General features: G+C 47.7%; 1 protein-coding gene across 1 annotated transcript in view; it reads right to left on the reverse strand.

Annotated features, from left to right (window-relative positions):
- The window catches only part of CA6 (carbonic anhydrase 6), a 38,808-nt gene extending 19,216 nt beyond the window's left edge, over positions 1 to 19,592 (reverse strand). Inside the window, exons 1-3 of the mRNA XM_045803371.2 lie at positions 19,196 to 19,592; positions 2,440 to 2,579; positions 388 to 567 (exon numbers count right to left, since the gene is read on the reverse strand). Coding sequence (XP_045659327.2) covers positions 388 to 567; positions 2,440 to 2,518 — 259 coding nt within the window. The 5' untranslated portion in view covers positions 2,519 to 2,579; positions 19,196 to 19,592. The remainder of the gene's footprint in view (positions 1 to 387; positions 568 to 2,439; positions 2,580 to 19,195) is intronic.
- Between the last annotated feature and the right edge of the window lie 2,196 nt (positions 19,593 to 21,788).

The raw sequence follows: 21,788 nt of genomic DNA on the forward strand, positions 1-21,788 counted from the left end.
CCTTTGAGAAATACTGGGCCCGCCTGTCAGGCATTGTGAGCCAATCAGACTCGATACAGAAAATATGGAAAATCCGAATAGGGCACAGGTGCGCGGACCTCACAGGCTGATCAGGGGCCTCAGCAGCATGGACTCTGTCAGCTGCATTTCCCACTGGCTGGGTCAGAGTGAGCTTGGGGAGAGGCTAATATGCAGAAGGAAGGAGCCAGCCAAGAATTGAGGCCAAAGACAGAGGCCCTCCCGTGCAGCTTGGGGTGGAGGCCACCACCCGCCTGTGGCCTGCAGCTCCCAGCCTGCGCTCTGTGTCTCCCGTGTGCCGCTCTGGCCCCTGGCACCTGCCGCCGCTGCTGGGCGCCTGTGGACAGCGTCCTGCCACCTGCCCCTTACCTGTGTGGCCATTGTTGATCATGGGGAACTCGCCTGCCTGGACCTCATAGCCTGTCAGGTTCAGAGCCTTCAGGGAGGGGTTGTACTGAACCTTTCTCCTCTGCAGGTCGATGGGTGACTGTCTCCTCCCCCCGCAGGTGGGGTACTCCGTTGGCCAGTGCGCTTCGTCCAGTGCCCCCGCTGTGACAGGAGAGAGCCAAGGGTCAGAGTTGGAGGGGCTCAGCTCACAGCAGGGCCTGCCCAGCGGGAGGCCACAATCAAGGCCAGGGGTCTCCTTTCTAGAAAGCAGGGCCTGACCCCCAGAAGGAGGTGGGAGGGACACCGTCAAAGTCCGCTTGGTGGAACCTGGTGTCTCAGGGGCTTTGACATGGATTCCAGACTTCCCCATTGCTGTCATTAGTGTGGAGAACAGTCGGCTTTTGGAAAACAATGAGGGTCTTTAATATATAGTTTTCCCCTGGAATGGGAATATGCTGGTAAATGCACTAGAAGGCTCCTTGGGGCTTGTCATTGCTGTGTTACTCTCAGGGGTCCTGTCCCCATTTCCTCCTAATGGCACAGTTTTCCTTCCCCTCCCCCAACAACCATGCAGTCCCCTCCCCTCCCCCACCGGTTTACTTGCTCCAGCCCCTTCCATGGGATCCCAGTATGGTCGAGGCCACCTGGATGCCTACACCTATGGATTCAGGGCAAGAAGGGGAAGCATCACGTTCAAAGATGACCAAAGTGATTAGTTGAAAAGAAAGTAAGGAAATGTCTCTTTTTAAGGTGGGCAACGATTCTAGGGAGAGAAGGAAGAAAGCTAGTGGTTGTAACGAGCCGCCCCTTCACAGTCGGGATGGCAGCTGCATGGCAAGCGCATAGCTGGTTTTAAGGAAGATGTTTGTACTGGGGCCCCTCACAGCTGCTTGGTTTTGCAATCAACAGAAAAGTCCATTTTTTCTATTTCTCTGCTCTTCTTGTTTTAATACTACAAACCAATATTTAAACATTCTTTCCCAGAGGTGGGATGCCAGGATCAAGGCCAGAGGCGCCGAACACAGCCCCTGCACAGATCGAGAGGCCTTGGCCTGTGTCCCTGGCAGTGCTGCAGTATTCTCGAGGATTCCTCAAAGGCCTTTGAATCAGCTGCCCCGAGTGTTCCCGGGCCCCTGATCACTTTCCAGAAGGCCCACAGTCTCAGAGGCCGGGCTGAGCTTAGGAAGGACAAGACCAGCCTGTTGGAATTCTCTCTCTTGCTTACGCTTCTGAACCGCCCCTAGTACCAACGAGCCGCAGGAAGTAGAAGCCCAGGGCCTCCGTGGCACTGGCCACACGTGATCGTCCTCTGCTCCCGAGTGGAGAGCTGGTGGCCCTGCCCTCTGACGCTGAACTCTCTGAGCCTCCCATGATGTCCCTAATTCTGTTGCCCTTGACTTAACAGAACATACATCCACCCTGAATGTATGCTTCCCCTGGTGTCCAAAGCTGGGGGTGCCGTGTGGAGAGTGGGTCAGCCAGCGACCCTGAGGTCCTCCAGAGCCCCATCCTTCAGTGCAGGGCATTAAAAGGAGGGCAGGGACAGGAGCTCTCTTCGCCCCCCCCCATGGGAGGGGTGACTTGGGTCCAGATGTGCACATCTGGGTCTCAGCAGGGTCATGGCTACTGGGAGGCAGCAGCCTGGGGGCCGCGCAAAGTTGCTGGGTTCTCGGCAAGTCGGAGTGTTCTGGGTAAATCTCAGACCATGAGCTCTCCAAGAAGAAAGCTCTCACAAACCCTCTGTGAGATGGCAGGGAGCCCTTTCTAGCAACTTCCTCCACCACGTGCAGAGCCTGCGAAAGCAAAGGGCTACGCAGTCAGGGGCGCCGCGCGGGCTCTCCAACCAGCACCACGGCCAGAAAAGGTTCTAAAGCAAGAACACCTGCTGGAGAAGCAGGGGGTCCGGGAAGGGAGCACGAACTCCCCTTGTCTCGATCAGGGGTCTGAGTTCAGTGTGCTCTCCGTAGGCAGGAGGGGCAGCCCCAGCAGGTGAGGGTACCGAGGAAAGGTGCAGCCCCTGGGGTGGGGGCTTACCTGAGTAGGTCCACTTGGAGCTATGCTGGGCCCGGGCGCCCAGGAGGAACAGAGCCAGCAGCAGGGCCAGAGCCGTCATGGTACCGCAGGTCCGGAGCCACGCTGATCCTGGGGCAGCTCTTCTTTTAAAAGCTCAGAAACTGTAAATAACAATTTACCAAGTCTCGCTGACTGACCCACCCTCAGCTGCACCCAGTAAAACAATAACACCTTCCCACAATGGTCCTTGTGACTCGGGTGACGGGGCCAGGTGGCGTGCACTTGCCCGAGCCCTGCTGGCGTCATGTGCACTGAGCCCACGGTTTGGGTTGTTCCATGTCCTAACTTATGAAAACTCACTTGAAGGACCACACAGTGCACCCTTTGTGGATGAGTGGCCGCAGGACAGGGAAAGGCCCAAGGCAGAGAGAAGCAGGATGGGGAGGATTTCCCGGGGACAATGACACTTCCTGTGCCCTTGCTCCTGGCAACTGGGGACTCTGGGAATGGGTGAGGGCCATCCCAGGGGCCTGGAAACCCCAGCCGGATTTGGCTTGGCATTTCCTGCCCATCAGCAGTCCACACAGGCTGCCCCTGCAGACCTGGGCTGCCTCGGCCGCTCTCTTGGGAAATGGCCTGGCCCCCCACGCTTAGGCAGGGACCAGTGTCCCACCTGGAGGCCCTTGTGTTCTTAGCGTCACTCTCGAACCGCCTGTAGACCCCGGAGCCCCAGCTCGGGAACCACATCCCAGGGCGTGCCTCGGGGCCATCGAGCTCCTGTGGGCCTCCTGTTTCTCCATGGGAAGCCTTTGTCCTGACAGCTGCAGCCCGCTTGGTCACACCCAAACGGGTTGGATCAGTGGAGGGCCTAATCCTCCCATGTCTACTCGGGTAAACAGTCCTTGAAACCAGCTGAGGGAGAAACTTTTGAGTTTATACCTACTGACAGGCAGGCATTTCCCATGCCCTTCAAGAGAGGACAAAGGCACAGGGCAGGCGGCGTCCCCGCAGGGCGCTTGGGGCGCTGGCCAGACACCAAGGAGAGCAGCGCTAACCCGACCCCGCTGCCCGAGCTCGTGGCGCCCTTCTCCCTGGAGCCCGGGGACACTGGACCTGCTACGTGCCAGCGCGAATGGAGCCTGGCCAAGAGCAAGGGTTCTTCTGAAGCCAGAGTGATGGGGTTCAGATCCCCACTCCGCCACTGATGAGCCATGTGTGACCCCGAGCAAGTGACTCAGCCCCTCTATGCCTCAGTTTCCCCACCTTGAATAGGCTTTCACAATAGAACGTGCCCCCTGGTACATGGCAGATGGCAGTATCCTCTATCCAGATCCCTCTCTGGATGAAGAAAGAAAGTGACTTCTCATCGTCAGCCAGCCTGTTAGTGCGGGAGCTAGAGGTAAAAACGAAGGGCTCATTCTCCCCCGCCCCGGAACTCTCTTCCACATTTTCAGAAGTGAGAAGCTCGCTCTCTGGTCTTTGCAAAGTGAGTCGCGTCCTGCCTGCTGGGCCCCGGCCCTGTGAGAGGGCCACCTCATGGATTCCGTGAGACCACCTCTCCTGAGGACAGCAAGGACGCCAAGCACCTTCCAACAGACCAAGGACCCCTGACATCCAGCGGGCAGAGAAACACAAACCGAGGTGTCTGAGCACTTTTCTTGGGAGTCTGAAGTAGGACTTAGGGAAGGAGGGAGAGCAGAGAGAGCCTGAAAGGTCATGGGCTGCTGGCAGCTCGGGGTACGGAGCCCCCGAGCAGGGGAGACAGGAGGGAGAGGGGGCTGGGTGAGGGGTAGGGGCGGCCTGCAGAGAAAGAGAGAGGGAGGGAGGAGGTGGCCCCAGGGCAGTGCGAGGAGACAGGGCCCGTGCTCACAGGCAGGAGGGCTCGGGGCTGGTGTAGACAGCGCTGCCGGGGAATTGGAGGGTGTCTGCTACTACCCGTGGCTCCATTTCCCGCAGGTTCCCCTGTCCTGCGCTTAGTGCTTTGGGGATGCCTAGGGAGCCCCGGCCCTTTTATGGCCCCACAGAGTCCTCACAATAAGCACCTGCGAGCCTGTAATTTTAGCAACCTCCCCGTGGAGGCATCCTGCAATATAGTCGTCAGACCTGCAGCCTTGCCCCAGTTTCTCCCAATCCTTGGCTCAGGCAAGAGCCGGGGCGGCTGGGCGGCTGTGCTGCTGGCTAACACGGACCATAGGTGGTTAGAGTGAGTAATTACTTAATCACGTGATCGGACCAGCCAGGACCCACCTGCTAGGGAGGGCATCATACTAGAGAAAGAGGGTCCCTCCCTCGCCTAGGTGGCAGACTCCAATGACACAGTCGACACAGAGTCAAGCAGGGTCCCTTTCATTGCCTACTTTCTAACTCACTGTCTTCTTCAACCATAAAATTTTCCATTAACTGTGGACATGAGTTTCCTCCTTCTCGTGTTGACGAAGCACGTTGCTTGTTTTGGTTCAGGCTTTTGTTTCATTTTAATTTGTTTTTTTAGGGTGTCGCATTCGACTCTGAACTCGCTTCTGCCATTATCCGACCACATCACCGGCTCATCAAGGCTGCGTCTTATTCTAAACTCCTGTTTTTCTAGGCCTGTGTCCTGAGCGACTGTCTGAGATGAGCTGACAAGTATGCCATTTTCATCGTAACACCATGTCAAAAATGAGAAGGGAGCTTTGTTCTTCCTCAGTGCCACCACAGCTCCATGACAGAGACCCACAGAGGCGAAGAGAAGGAAGAGGCCAGGGTGTGTGATCAGCCCAGGTAAACAGGGAAGCACCATCAACCCAAGTGAGCAGGGCGGGGTGATCAGCCCAGGGGAGCAGGGAGGGGTGGTCAGGTCAGGCCAGGTGCGCCAATGCTCTGGTTTGCGTAAGACTAGCCTAGAAGAATGGATCCGGCTACCAAGGAATATGTACTTTCTGGTAGCGGTAATACAGACGGGCCACCATTTTGTTTCATTCAGGAGTGCTAACTCTGGAATCCTGAAGAATGAGTCATTCTGTTCAAGTGAACTTTCTAGATGGTTAAAGGCTCAATTCTATATAAGTACTAACACCTAGTCTCTTTTGGATTAAAACTTCTCAAATGTATCACACTCATGCCTGTTTTCTTAAACAGATTAAGCTGAATGTAATTAAGCTTTTCCTAATGACTGAGGCTCACCAATTGTCATTGTCATTATATTAATGCTCACTGGGCCTATAACTACGTAAGACTGTTTTCCCTACACGAAACAACCACTAACTGTTATATCTTCGGATTTCTTAGATATTGAGGGGGGAAAGTTAGCTAGCTTTATTATTAAAGCAATATACACTGATGTTCCTGGGTGATATTCTAATTATTAATATTGATAAGGCCAGGGCACAACCAATCAGGACAGAAGTGAGACTTGGTGCTGTAACAAGGTCTAGAAGCCCCGTGTTTTGCCAGGAGTTAAGCCTTTCATTGGTGGACCATATGGAGATTGTGAGGCTGGAGCAGGGCTGGGCAGCAAGGGTGTCTGGAGGGTACCAGTGTGTATATGTTTATTTTTTACAGTTAGCATTGCTCACACAGGCTGCCGACTGTCTCCTCTTAGGGTTGTCTGTTTGTCTGCCCTCATCTCCTGGCTTCTTATGTACTGTTTTTTATCTGTTTGGCCAGAAATCAGATGACTGACTACACATTTAGAATTACATGCACAAGAAGAATAGATAGAGCTGAACTGAGAGCCCAAAGTTTGTACTAAAACCAAAATATGCAAACTCTGAAACATCTTTTTTTTAACGTATCTTTTATTTTATTTTATTTTTTAAAGTAAGCTCTACACTCAACATGGGGCTTGAACTCACAACCTGAGATCAAGAGTCATACGCTCTACCAACTGAGCCAGCCAGGTGCACCTGAAACATCTTTTTTGACTACCCAAAAAATTTTTATTTCCTTTCTGGCTTTCAGCTATGTCCGTAGAAGTGAGGCATTAACATAACTAAATCCTCCTATTAAATAATCTGCTTGCAGAGTGTTCAGCCATATCCACCCGAAATCAGTAGGGATGCCCATGCTTTCTCTCACCAGCCTCCCTGGAAAGATTCCCAGTCTTATAGGGTATCTTCTGATTCATCCTTTCCCCTAGAATTCAGCATTTATGGTGTCTACCAGCAGGCATGTTCTGCCATCATATCTACCATCATATCTATCCTTTTTCTAGTAACCCACATCAAAAACACACCCGGAGCAAAACCCTGGTTTTGGGAAATTATCTTCTCTATTATTAGTTTAAGTATTAACAAAACTGGAACCAAATTCCTGACAACATTTACAGCCCAGCCTGCCATTAACATTCTGAGCCCCTTATCTGTGTAAACTCACCGTAAGACCTGCTGTTGGAATGGGTCATCCTATTTGCACCTGCTGGCTGGACCTTCTACTTCCTGGAGCAGGCCGGAGTCTTGCCTATATCCTCTCACATACTCCACCCCCACTTGCCTTCTGTAGGACAGGTACATGGCTTTCAGCTCCACCCCGAAACTGGTCAGTAAGCAATTCCAAATCTGTACTGAGTTCTGACTCTCCCCTTCCACCCCAGCGAATGGTTGTGTCACTAGGCTGTATCAGTTTCCTTTTGCTGCTGTAACAAACTACCCCGAAGTCAGTGATGAAAACAACATAATTTGTTCTCGTACAGCTCTGGAGGTCAGAAATCCAAAATCAGTTTCACTGGGCTTAAGTCAGGGTGTTGACAGGACAAGTTCTTTCTGGAGACTCTGAGGGGAAAATCCGTTCCCTCACCCTTTCAAGCTTCTGTAGCCACTGGCCGCCCTCCCGGAATCCCTCCCGTCTCGTTTCAACCATCGCATCTCCTACTTTCTCGTTTCAACCATCACACCTCCTACTTCCTCCTTGGATCTTCTTGCTTCCCTCTTATGAGGATCCTTGAGGTTGCATGTAGGACCCACCCCCAAAATCCAAGATAATCTCCCCCATCTCAAGATCCTTAATCCCATCTGCAAGTCTCTTGTGACATTCACAGGTTCCAGGGACTAGGACATGGACATTTGGGACAAAGGCAATATTCAGCCTACCCCAAGGAAGGATGTAGGGACCCACCAAGCTAAATGAAACTTTAAGCCACTGAAAACTGGATTTAGACTCAATGTCATGAAACATGCCAGGAATGATGGGGGCGGTGGCGAAACAAGATGGACAAGGGCTGATCTGTGGGGAGAATACCTATTGCTGGGCACTTCTCTGAGCTCTTAATGGTCACAATGGTATGACCAGGATCAGCTAGTTGGACTGCGACAGCAACCCAGTAACCTCAAAAAGTGTCAGTAGCACATTAGGATAGGGTGTCAAAGACCCAGTGTGGTCAGTCTTCCAGGAGCGGGCAGGACCAGCACCCCTTGATGAGCATCAAGAGAGACAGAGTCACCAAACACAAGTCTGGCATGGGGGGGCAGCCTCTGCTTCAGAAATGTAGAGATCTTTGCTTGTGCCCACGCACACCTCTGTGATATTGATTTAAGAGTGAAAAGGAGAATGTAGCAGATATACTGAAATTTAGTCTTCAAGGTTTTTTCACTTCAGTAAAGGGAGCCTCACTTTTTTTTTTTTTTTACCAACACTACCACCAAGAAAATTAGAAATGCTGGATAAATTAGGTTTTTAAAAATATTTTATTTTTAAGTCATTTCTGCACCCAACGAGGGGCTGGAACTCACAACCCTGAGATCAAGAGTTGCACACTCCTCTGACTGAGCCAGCCAGGAGCCCCAAGGACAAATTAGTTTTTTGAAAAATCTCTTGGAAAGCATCAGAGCTCACCAAGGCAGGGATATATAGACAGGATAATATGTCCCCAGAGGTTGGGTTTGTCCCAGGAATGCAAGGTTAGCTTAATATCCAAAAATCAATGCAACAAAAAATGGAAGAAAAAGATATTAGAAACATTTCAACACATGCAGAAAAAATCAATCAATAAAATTCACCATCCAAAAGTGAAAATCAAATCCACTTATGATTAAAAAAAGAAAAAAACCTCTTAGGAAACTAGGGGAAAGGAGGAATTTTCTCAATCTGATAGAGAATGTCTACCAAAAAATTCTACAGCAAACATCGTACTTAAGGGTGAAATATTGGAAGCTTTCCTCTGATATCAGGAAAGAGACTAGGACACTTGCTACCCCAACTTAAACCTGGAGGTCAGGCCAGTGCAACAAAGCTTTTGGGATTAGAAAGGCAGAAATACAACCATCTTATTCACAGATGCCGTAACTGGGTACATAGAAAATCCAAAAGTATCAACAAATATATTATTACAATTAATAAGTGAGTATACAAAGTTGATTATACAAGGACAGGATACAAAATGCAATTGTATTTCTATATAACAGCAACAGTTAGAAAATAAAACCTAAAAAAATTTTTAAGTAAACTCCCCACCCAACATGGGGCTCAAACTCACAACCCTGAGATCAAGAGTTGCACACTCCACTGACCGAGGCAGCCGGGCACCCCCGCGGTGGTATTTTATACAGTGGAATGAATTAGCCACTGCTACAGGCAGTTACACGGAGGAATCTCGCAATATGTTCAATGAAAGAAGGCAATCACAGAAGAATAAATAAAAAAGGATTCTATTTATATAAAGTTCCAAAGCAAGCAATACCAGTCTCCGGTGGTGGAGGTGACTGGAAGGGACACAAGGGGCCTTCTGGAGAGCCAGCGGGGATTCCAACCTGGTGGTGAGTTGAGATGATTGCGTGAAGTGTACATGGATGATTTATGCAATCACCAATGTGTAGAACTTCAATTACACAGTTAGTAATGAAGGAAAACCATTTGGCAATTCCTCAAGAAGCTAAACAAAGAATTACCATATGATCCAGCAAGTCTACTTTTTTTTTTTAAGTTTTGATTTATTTTTTCATTCAAGTAATCTCCATATCCAATGTGGGGCTCGAACTCACCACCCAGAGACCAAGCGTCTCATGATCTTCTGACTGAGCCAGGAGCCCCTCCGCTTCTTGATACACACCCAAAACAATTGAAGGCTGGGACTCAAATACTTGCACACCCATGTTCACAGCAGCGTTATTCGTAATAGCCGAAAAATGCAAACAGCCCAAATGTCCTTTGACAGATGTATGGATAGACCGAATGTGGCATATATATACAATGCCGTATTATTCTGCCTTTAAAAGGAAGGAAAGTATTTGTATTTATTTACTTTTTCCAACTTTATTGAGATAAAATTGACATCTAACATTGTGTAAGTTTAAGGTGGACGGTGTATTAAGTTGATACGTGTAGATATCCCAAAAAAAAGTCATTACCACTGTAGCGTGAGCTAGGAATGCAATTCCGAGAGACACACACTACACCCAGGGTGAACCTGGAAAACATGCCAAGTGAAAGACGTCAGGTGCAAAAGGACACACACTGTGTGATTCCACTTACGGGAGGTACCTGGAGCAAGCAGAGTCATAGACCCAGGAAGTAGAAGAGAAGTTACCAGGGCCCAGGCGCAGGGGAGCTGTTGAGTGGGTCCAGTTTCTACTTGGGAAGTTGGAAAACTTCTGGGGAACAGAACTTCTGGAGATGGGTGGTAGGGGTGGCGGCACAACATTGTCCATGTGCTTAATACACTTAAAATGGTTCCGGTGTCCCGTTCTGGATCTGTGGCACCTGCCGAACTGTACGTTTAACGGGGCTAAGACGGGGATTCGAGAGTACGCTTATCGCGAGGAAAACACAAAACAAAATAAAATGACAAAAATCAAATAAAATAATGAACAATTAAAAATAAAAACGGCGGGGCGCCTGGGTGGCTCAGTCGGTGAAGCGTCTGCCTTTGCTGGGGTCATGATGCCAGGGTCCTGGGATCGAGTCCCGTGTGGGCTCCTTGTTCGGCAAGAAGCCTGTTTCTCCCTCTTCCCTCCCCACCTCCCCCCTGCTCATTCTCTTTCTCTCTCAGATAAATAAATAAAATCTGTAAAATAAATAAAGTAAATTAAAAAAAAATGGCTAAGATGGTAAGTTTTATGTCATGAATATTTTACCACAATTAAATTTTTAAAATTTTTGTGGTTAGAATGGTAAATTTTACTCCATAGAGAGTAGTAAGATAGAGTAAAATTGACATATATAATATGTTATATATATATATATATTTATAATCACAATTAACAAGTGAATTATGAACAATTCTTTGTCCATTGATGTGCAAACATAGATCAAATGGACAACTATCGGGGCACCTGGGTGGCACAGCGGTTAAGCATCTGCCTTCGGCTCAGGGCGTGATCCCGGCGTTGTGGGATCGAGCCCCACATCAGGCTCCTCCGTTATGAGCCTGCTTCTTCCTCTCCCACTCCCCCTGCTTGTGTTCCCTCTCTCGCTGGCTGTCTCTCTCTCTGTCAAATAAATAAATAAAATCTTAAAAAAAAAAAAAAAGAAAGAAAGAAAGAGACAAGCAGAATTATCCTGTAATTTTTAAAGAAATTGAATCAACAGTTTAAACACATCTTCACAAATCAAAAGCAGGCCCGTGAGGTATTACAAGAGTGTTTTCTCAAACATTTGAGACACAAATAATTCTGAACTTACACAAAACATAGCCTAGAGCAGGGATAGGTAAACCACAGCTTGTGGGCTGCATTCGGCCCTGTCTGCTCTACCCCCGTCTGCGGCCGCTCTCATACGCTAACTAGCGTGGTGAGGAGCTGCGCCAGAGACCATAGCCTCTGCAAAGCCTCATGTGTTTACTATCTGGCCCTTTGCAGAAAACATTTGCCAATAAAAGAGAACTCTCTCCAACTCATTTTATAAGGCCAGTGTATCCTTGGCACCAAATTCTAACAAGGAGAGCATAATAAGGAAACATTATAATATCGGTCATGAATTTAGATACAAAAACCCTAAACAAAACAGGAATGAAGGAAGGAAGGAACGAACGAACGAATGAGTGAACAAACACGCTTCCTAAGACGTTCTGAGTTTTTGGTCTGTGTTCCCTGGGCCTGCTTGGTTCCTTAGGTGTCATCTTGTCATTGATCAATCTCTTTTAGTTCATTTACTCAACTGTGGAAGGCACCATTGCCGACCAACCGTCCCTTTTCCTTTGCCCACGTCCCAGCTCCTCTTGTGGCTAATAGTAGCCACACCACTCACTTTAGCCAATGAGACATAAAGGGAAATCGGCTGGGGAGACTCCTGGGAAAGCTTGCTTGCTTGCTTGCTTGCTTGCTTTCATTTTTTTTTTAACAGTTTCTTTCTTTTTTTAAAGATTTTATTTATTTGACAGAGAGAGCGCAAGAGAGCACAAGCAGGGGGAGCAGCAGAGGGAGAGGGAGAAGCAGGCTCCCCACTGAGCTGGGAGCCCAAAGTGAGGCTTGATCCCAGGATCTGGGATCATGACCTGAGCCAAAGGCCGACGCTTAACGGACTGAGCCACCCAGGCACCGCAAAGCTCTTGCTTTCTTATAAAAACAGGCAAGAAAAGAGGAGAGCTTGCCAACATTGTTTCTTCCTCTTTCTTTGGTCCTAAAATAGGTCTGATGCGTGGCACCGTGGCAGCTATCTTGCGACCACGAAGGTAAAAAGCCAGCATGGTAATGATGGCAGAGCAGAATGAGAGGAAGAATTCGAGGCCTCAATGGCTTCACAGAGCAGCTGACGCACCGCCAGCAACTGCCTCTAGACTTCTTGTTATCTGAGGAAATGACCCGTTTTGTCTGGGTCTCTGGTAGTTGGGAGATCTGTCACGTGCATATGGAAGCATTCCTAAGAGATACATCCACAAATATACAATATTTTTGTCACTTTTCTTTCTTTTTTTTTTTTTCTGTCACTTTTCTAAGCTATGCTTCCACAGAGCTTACATTCTGGTTGGAGGAAACCAATATTAAAAATAAATTAAAGAAATAAAAATAAATAAAAAATCAATAATAAAAATTGGGGCGCCTGGCTGGTTCAGTCAGTGGAGCATGCGACTCTTGATCTCAGGGTCATGGGTTCAAGCCCCATGTTGGGCTCCATGCTGGGCATGGAGTCTACTTAAAAAAAAATTTTTTTTTAATTTTATTTCAAATGGCAATAAATTTATTAAGAAGATAAAGCAGCATAATGGCATAGAAGATAAAGGAAGGGAAGGAGAAGGACATCAGTCGGGTGGTCAGGGCAGGCCTCTCTGAGGTGACATTTGAGCTGAGGCCTGACTGAGAAGCAGCAGCCAGGTAAAGAGCTGGGGGTGAGGGGTGGGGTTCCTGGCAGAGCAATCAGCAAAAACCTGAAGGTGGGAAGAAACACAGTAAGTGTGAGTGTCCCCCCACACCCAGCCCATTCACAGACCCTGTCAAGTCTACCTTCAAAATATTTCTGACCACCTTTCTTCTCCCGCACATTGCTACCAGCCTGGCCTAAGGCACCAGCTCCCTTGCTTGGACACCTGTAGTAGCCTCCACCTGGTCTCGCACTTCTACTCAGGTCCTCCCTTATAGTCTATTCTCCGAGTGGCCATAGAGAACCTTCTAAAACCTGAACCAGCTCATTGCAATCCTTGCTCAAAACCGTCCATTGTGTTTGGTCTCACTCAGGGTAACAGCATTTCCTACCACTCTGCCCCCCTTTCCTGCTATTCTCCTATAAAATGTGCTCTCACCACAGGACCTTTGAACGTGCTGTTTCTCTGCCTGGAAGGCTCTCCCCCCCAGATATTCAATTGACTCCTCCCTCATCCCATTGAGCTTACTGGCGGAGGGACATCTCTTAAGAGAAGGTCTCTCTGGCCACTCATCCTAAAACACCCACCTGTCACTCCCAGTCCTTCCTATTTCTTCTTGTGCCATCATTCTAAAGAATGATTAAATTTTCTTTTTTAAGTTCTGAATCTGATCTTTATTCCATATTAGAGGTTGTTAGCATTAAGGATGGGGAGAGTTTGAGTGCATTCTTAAAGTACAAGCATTCCCTTCCTTCACTCCTAGGTTTGCTCAGGGGCCAGGCTGCTACTTTACATCCCCTATTCTTGAATACCTCATAGAAATAAAAATGCAGGGGCACCTGGGTGGCTCAGTCGGTTAAGCAACCAACCCATGGTTTCCACTCAGGTCATGAGCTCATGGGTCATGGGACTGAGCCCCGTGTCTGGCTCTGCACTCAGCAGCGAGTCTGCTTGGGATTCTCTCTCTCTCCCGCCGCCCCTCCCCCTCACTTGCAAGCACTTTCTCTCTCTCCCTCAAATAAATAATCTTAAAAAAAAAAAAGAAAGGAAGAAAAATGTATTTTTTAGATGTCTTATCCAATTTTGTGGCTATATTCTCTTTCTCCAGCCCCTTGGTTCCAATTTCTCTAAGCCCAGGTTTCAACACTTCCTGAATTGGCTTTGAACAAACCATTCAAATCCTTATAATTTGCAGACAGACCACCTGTGGGGGGAGGGGGTTGGGTAAAGAACCTAGTGTCCTTGGAAGTATTAGATTTAAACTAGCGAGAGCCCAAATTTACTTCCTACTTAATTCATTGACCTTCCTTCTTAATTAAAAAAAAAAGTTAGCAATGTTATTGGCACAGATGATTTCCACGGTTGTCACAGATGACAACCAAGAGGGGTAATTAGAGCTGCTGGTTGGCACAGTCAGGCCTCCCTAACTGCCCCAGTTTAGAGAGGGACCAAGAGTATTTTCGTAAATGAGGACATGCTGATGTCAAAGCTGGGTACACCTGGAAATTCCATAGCTGTACAATTCTGACGTGGGGTCAACGGCACTCAGGATAAGTTACTCTCAGGAGGTTACACTCCGGAGAAGTTACTCTCTAGAGGAATTAGAGACTATTCAATTGGGGGGGGGGGCACCTGGCTGGCTCAGTCAGTAGAGCAGGCCACTCTTGATTTCAGGGTCTCGAGGTTGAACCCTGTGGTGGGCATGAAGCCTACTTAAAAAGAATACATTTAAAAAATTTTAAAGACCATTCAATGGGAAATAAGATAGTGAGTGACAACAAGCATCTACTTGTCCTTATTCTGATTTGCTAAATGAGCGAGGCTCTGTACCGTCTAAGGCCGAAAGGTACTCTCAATGCCTCTCAGTGTCGTGCTTGCACAAGCAAAACTTTTCAACAGCTCATCACTGGCCCATGCCCTCTGCGCAGACATACGGAGGACCCCGCCGTACTGAAAGAAGCGGAGTTCCTCGGAGTGCAGGGTTTCCAGCTGAAGTATATACTGTGCGCTCATGACATCCAGTGGTCAGAAAAATACTGTGCAGATTTTTATTTACTTATTTTTTTAGTTTCATACAGGATCCACAGTGCAATTGCAAACAGCTGGTCTATAGAGGAATAAAGGATCTACGATGAAAGAGGAATGAGTTTGGTGTCTCCCTGCTGCGATATTAGGGAGAGGCCAGGCTGACCAGGGAAACCTAATTGACGGATGCCCCTAAAAGTTCGTTTGGCTATTCAGAAAATTCCGCTCCCCACACCACCCTATAATACTCGTTACAGAAAGAGTGAAAAAAAATGTTTTTAAATTTTTTTAAATTGAGGTGAGATTTACACAGCATAAAATCAACATTTTTGAAGAGTACAATTCAGTGGCATTTAGTATATTCACAATGTTGTGAATGTTGTGAATCTGTCTAGTTGCAAAACATTTTCATCACCCCCAAGAAAATCCTGTACCCATTAAACAGTCACTCCCCAATCCCTCCTTCCTTCGCTCCCTGGAAACTACCAGTCTGCTTCTCTCTCTGGGAATTTACTCATTCTGGTTATTTTATTTTATTTTTTTTTTAAAGATTTTATTTATTTACTTGACAGAGAGAGAGACAGCCAGCGAGAGAGGGAACACAGGCAGGGGGAGTGGGAGAGGAAGAAGCAGGCTCCCAGCGGAGGAGCCTGATGTGGGGCTCGATCCCAGAACGCCAGGATCACGCCCTGAGCCCAAGGCAGACGCCTAACGACTGAGCCACCCAGGCGCCCCATTCTGGTTATTTTATATACATGGAACCATCCTATACGGGACTCTCACTTAACATAATTTTTGGAGGTTCATCCATGTATAGCATTATATTAACATTTCATTCCCTTTGAAGCCTGAGTAATATTCTATTATATAAATATATCACATTTGATATATTGATAAATTTGATATATTTATCAAATTCATCTGTTGATGGACATTTCACTGTTCCCACCATTCGGCCACTGCTAATGGTGCTGCTGTGAACATTTGTGTATGAGTATTTGTTTCAATACCTGGTTTTGATCCTTTGACGTATATACCTAGGAGTGAAATCCCTGGGTCACATGATCATTCTCCTTAACTTTTTGAAGAAAAAATTTTAGAATCCTTGAAATCAGTAGAAGAAATTGAAATAGATTTTTTAGACTCCTTGAAATTGATAGAGGAATAATTTTATTTAGACCAGGACCAAGTTTTCCCAAATGACCCATTACTCTTTTTTTTTAGTTTCCATCACTCATGTGTATCTAAAGACGTTAGCCCAGCCTGAAAGTACCCACGGGAATGAATGCAGATGCATGAGATAAAAGAACCCATTCAGGGGAAAGTTAATTTGCCTAAGGATACTCTGTTGACATTTGTTTAGCTTGGGATGACAGTTCGGCAAACGGAAATCCTTGCCCCAAATCTTTAGTATGAGCTCTGTCATAACATTTTGTTTGAAACTAGCCTGCAGACCTAAAATGAGTTTGGACAGCCAAAGTGAATTAATTAAGCTGAAAATAACTCTCAAAACAATGATTTCCCTGGTGTGTTTTTTATTCAAATCTTCCGGGTCACTAATTTGTCATGTTTTCTTTAAAACGCGAAAACAATGAGGGGGTGTATTTGGCGCCCTCTACGGTAAAATATTCTTCATTTAACAACAGTGGAGAAAGAGCTGCTGGGCGTAAATGAGTGTTCCCATAAGCGCCCGTTATAAATACGTTAACCATTTTGGATGAAATGCTTTCTAAAACAGCACTCCACTTCCTCTCTTCTCAGGCAGAAGATTCTGAATGCGATTATGAACATATTTGTCGGACCCACTTTGAGCGACAACACAGAGGTCTTCTCAAGAGCGAAGGGCTTGGAAAGGCTGCTCGAGTGCCTGCAATTTACTCTAAAATCCTTCAGCGCCCTTTGTACATGTGACTTAGTTTCAATCAACATCCCAGGGACAGCCAGCTCTGCTCAATCGGAAATGCAAAACTCCAGAGGTAGTTAGAACTTACATTCGAAAGACTCATGGAAAGCCCACTAGGGCTCTCTTTATCTCCAGTCAACACCAGATGGTTTGCTAATTAGCATCATGGGTGCTAAGAATAATTTTTCACTGACGGATTGATGGAATAGCCAAGAACATTGTCTAGAATCTAGACTCTAGACAGTCTTGCCCGTGTATGAGCAGTATCCGTATATCTGATGAGCCCTGTGTGTGATTTTAATTTTCTAGTAGCCACGTTTAAAAAAAATTTTAAAAAACAGGTGAAATTAATTTGAGTAATAAATTTTATTTAATCCGATATATCCAAGACATCATTTCAGCATGTAACTGATATTTAAAATACTTATGAGATATGGCACGTTATTTTTCTCGTACTGAGTCTCGGAAAACCCTTGTGTATTTTGCGTATTACTAGCCACACCAGCACTGCGCTAGAAACTCTGTGTGTGTTTTGTATCTCTAATCCTTAAAGCAACCCTGAAAGTTAGGGTGTTTTTGACCCATTTTACAGAGGAGCAAACTGAGGCGTGGAGCTATGAAGTAACTTTCTCAGGTAACATGCAGTTGTCAAGGGCAACCAGAGGTAGGACGCGATACAGTCACACTTAGATCCCCTCTCGGCGGCAGGCACCCATCCTCCACCTGGCGACAAGGCCCAGCCCTCCCGGCTCAATTTCAGACCAGAGCTTTCTCATAGAACAGGCCTCAGTTGCAGCCTCACCAGGCTCACCTTCTGCCCGGGCCGGATCCTGCCCTCCTCATAGCCACGGGGCATCTCCCCCCAGAGACTCCCCTGGCAACCTCTGCAGTGTTTCAAAGGAACCCAGTCTAAGACCCCAGGACTCAACTCAGACTCCACAGCCCTTGCTTAGATATGTTTTTCTCTTGGGGCGCTTGGCTGGCTCAGTGGGTAGAGTGTGCGACCCTTGATCTCGGGGTTGTAAGTTCGAGCCCCAAGTCAGGTGTAGAGATTACTTAAAAAATAAAAACTTAAAAAAAAAAAAAAGAAAGAAATCTTTCTCTTTACGTGCTAACTGCAAAGAGGGGTGGTGCCCTGCATTGCTGATGCTTTGGTCTTTAGAAGCCGGGCAATATGAGCTCATTGGAAAACAAACCAGGGCAGGGGGAGGACGGTGAAAACAAACCAGGGCAGGGGGAGGACGGGACAGTTCAGTTATCTGCAGTTTCAGAACACACAAACATACAGACAGACACACAAATCAACAAAAACAGCATCGGCTTGATTTCCGAGGAGTCCCCCAACTAATAAAATGTATCTTCACAGTATTCGAAAATGGCAAGAATCTTCAAGAGACCCTAGTCACCGACGATCTTTGTGTCACTTTCAATCAGCCCAACCTCAAAAATTACAACAGCAAATTTTCAAGTTGGCCTGCCAGCAGGCCAGGGGTCACCGGGGAGGCAGCCCTGACCCAGTCGCCTGGCCACGCGGTCCCCTTGGGTTGGCACTGCCAGCCCCCTGGTGCGTGGACTTACTCAAGACCTGAGGGGCCCTCCAGGACCAGCAAAGGCATTACCCGTCTTTAGAAACCCCTTCCCAGGAGATCCGGGCAGTTCGCGAATCAAAACAGCCCTGTTCGCTAAATTTGCACTTTCTGTTCCATGTGGCAACTATGCATTCGATTCCTGGGTTCCCTCTGCTTCAATTATGTAGGACTTTTTCTAAATAACTAAAGGGACTTTTAGAAACAGGCCCTGGCCTGTCCTTAATGCCCCACCAGGGAAGACAAAGCAAAAAGAGGGGGAAGAAAATGATGGATCGCTTTTATTTACCCCTGGAGCCCAGGGGCAGCTCTGCATAGCAAGAAAACTTATCTTCAAACAAGCCCTTCCCCACAGAAAGGAAATGGCCTAGGGCCACAGTGGACCTTGGAGGATGTGGGGGGCGGGGGGGGGGAGGCCACCAAGGGATGTATCCAGCTTGTCCCTCCTAACGCAGCTGAGGGGAAGGGAGGAAGGGAAGATAAAAACCCGGCCGGATCTAGCGGCTGGCTGCTCTGCCCCGCCTTCCCTCTCCCCGACCATTCCCCTCCTCCCCAGGGACACACGGGATGTCACCCCCTCTTGCCCCGGCCACCCCTTCTTGTACCTGAGTCCCAGCCAGAAGCAGACATGTGTGGGCTCCAAAAATGGTACACCACAAGGAGTAATGCTTGTGGTAAACAAAACAAAACGAAATGAAAAGAAACGCAATAAATAAAGGAACACATAAAATATCCCAGCAGGATGTAGAGGAGTGAGAGTAAATCCATTTCCTTCCTCCCTTCAGCCCCTCCCCAGGGGTCGCCACTGTTAGACATGCGGTGTGTGTCCTTCTAGACGTTCTCCAGATGCACACACACACGCACACACGTGAGCACACACAGTTGGGTTCTCGTGACACGTGTGGCCCGGAGCTTTGATTCTATTCCCCTCACTACATCGCAGGCACCTTTCCGCATCACACAGACACTGCAGATCATTCTGGTCACGGTGGAGGCCCGTTCCACAGAACAGATGCACCATAACACGGGCAGGGGAGGCCAGCATGCTTCTCCTACCTTCTGCTTCCCCTCAACGTCGGCGGGTCCTCTCCTCCTCGGGCTCGGCCACTGCACCACTAGAAATACAACCTCCCCTTGCCTTTCGCTGCTGTGGCCACAGCCCTGAGTAGCTCAGACTTCAGAAGAGGCTTGCCTCGGGGCGCCTAGGGGGCTCATTGGCGAAGCGTGGGCCTTCGTCTCAGGTCATGATCCCAGGGGCCTGGGATCAAGTCCTGCATCGGGCTCCTTGCTCCCTGGGGAGCCTGCTTCTCCCTCTCCCTCTGCTGCTTCTCCTGCTTGTGGGCTCTGTCAGATAAATAGAAAGAAAGAAAGAAAGAAAGAAAGAAAGAAAGAAAGAAAGAAAGAAAGAAAGAAAGAAAGAAAGAAAGAAAGAAAGAAGAGAGAGAGAGAGAAAGAAAGAAAGAAAGAGAAAGAAAGAAAGAAAGAAAGAAAGAAAGAAAGAAAGAAAGAAAAAGAAAGAAAGAAAGAAAGAAAAAAGAAAAGAAGAAAGAAAGGGAAGAGGCTTGCCTCCAGTGTCCCCAGCTGTGGCAAAAAGATCTGGTTGGACCCCAAAGGAAATCGCCAATGCCAACTCCCGTCTGCAGATCCGGAAACCGCTCAAACACGGGGGATCATCCGGACAGTGACGATCCACTCCCGGGCTTGGGGCTGGAAGGGCACTTCGGCCCGCTGGAAGGGCAGGCATGCGGGCATTGGTAAGGGAAAAGGTTTATTTTCTAATTCTCCCATTCATTCTACGTTTGTTAGCTGGGATTCTTGTGTACCTAGAGCTTTCCCTCATCAACTGAGGCTACTTGGTTCTTGTAAAATATAGAGTATGTTCTACTGGGATAAATGCTCTAATTCTTTTCCTTCAAGTACCAGTGCTCGGAGAAGGGAGGTCGCATAACAGTCATTCCCAACGGTAACAAATGAGATGGGCTGGTTACTGTTGTTGTTTGTTTTTAGTTTTTCCTTCTTGGGAAATCCACCGTTGACTTGTGGATTTTCATACCGTTATTACACTACAGTTAACTACAGTCATCTCCTCCTGTTCTTCCCGTACCCATTAGAATTTATCAGAATCACCAGGAATCAACTACAGAAGAAAGGATTCTTGTGTGGCTTTGACCTTGGGCACGGGTGGGAGCTGGTGACTAGCTCCTCTTGCTGTGCTGCTGTGTCGGCTGGCAGTTGAACAGGGAAGATGGACGTGAAGTGGGGAAAGAAAGGGTAGCTGGAACCCACAAGGGTGAGCCAGACCCACGTTGGTCTTTCACCACCTCAAAGCCTCCTCCTGCAGTGGGGTGGGCAGCCTGCAAGAGAAGTCAGCGCCTTCCCCGCAGGGCCGCCTGCAAACCTGGCTGGAGGAGATCGGGCAGGGGCCGGAGCTGCCTCGGCTCGCCTGAGCTCCTTTCCGAAGAGGTGAGCCAGCGATCAGCAGCGTGTGTGAGCTGCCCCAGAGCCTGACAGAACACAGACCTTCCCATCTGCTGCTGCTTTTTTTTTTTTTTTTTTTTTTTTTTTAGAGAGAGAGTGGAGGGGGTGGCGGTGGGAGGGAAGGGTGGAAGGAGAGGGAGAGAATCTTGGGTAGGCTCCACACCCAGCATGGAGCCTGATGCTGGGCTTGATCTCATGACCCTGAGATCATGACCTGAGCTGAAATCAGGACTGGGACGCTTAACCAACTGAGCCACCCAGGTGCCCTCCTAACTCACTTCTGAAGCACCTTCCTGCCGGAGAAAGAGCTACACATGGTCACTGAGCACCGGAAGTGTGGGTAAAGTGGGATGTGCTGTGTGCTTAAGATATGCGCTGGATTCCAAAGACTTAGCTCAAGGAAAGGAATGAAAATATCTGATGAAAAGTTTAGTATCGATCACATATTGAAATGATATTCTGGATCTACTGGGTTAAATAAAATACAATACTAAAATTAGTTTCACCCGCTTCTTTTTACTTTGTTTGATATGCCTACTAAACATTTTTAATGGCATATGTGGCTCACGTTATATTTCTGTTGGGCAGCAAGGATATAGACAGACAGTTATATCATCTTCAAATGATGGCAGTTTGGTTTCTTTCCAATTCTACATTTCACTTATTTTTCTTATCTTACTGCATTAGCTAAGACCTCCTATTTAATACTAAGTAGAATCGGTAATGGTGAGGATCCGTGTTATGTTTCTGACTCAAAAGGATGGTTGCTCAGATTAAGGAATTTCCTAGCTTATGTTATGGCTAAATTGTGCACTCCCCCCAATTTATATGTTGAGGTACTAACCCCCAGCAACCACCAAATGTGACCAATTTGAAGACAAAGTTTTTAGAGAGATAATTCAGTTAAAATGAGGTCACTGGGGGTGGGGGCTGGCTGGCTCAGTAGAGCATGTGACTCTTGATCTCAGGGTCATGAGTTCAAGCCCCTTGTTGGGGGTAGAGATTACTTTTAAAAAAATTTTTTAAATTTTTTATTTATTATTTTTTAAAGATTGTATTTATTCGTCAGAGAGAGAGAGAGCACAAACAGGGAGAGCAGCAGTCAGAGGGAGAAGCGGCCTCCCCGCAGAGCAAGGAGCTCAACATGGGACTCGATCCCAAGACTCCGAGA

This window comes from Ursus americanus, chromosome 33 (assembly GCF_024610735.1).
Source record: "Ursus americanus isolate L20-20 chromosome 33, mUrsAme1.1.p, whole genome shotgun sequence".
In the NCBI taxonomy this organism is placed as follows: Eukaryota; Metazoa; Chordata; class Mammalia; order Carnivora; family Ursidae; genus Ursus; species Ursus americanus.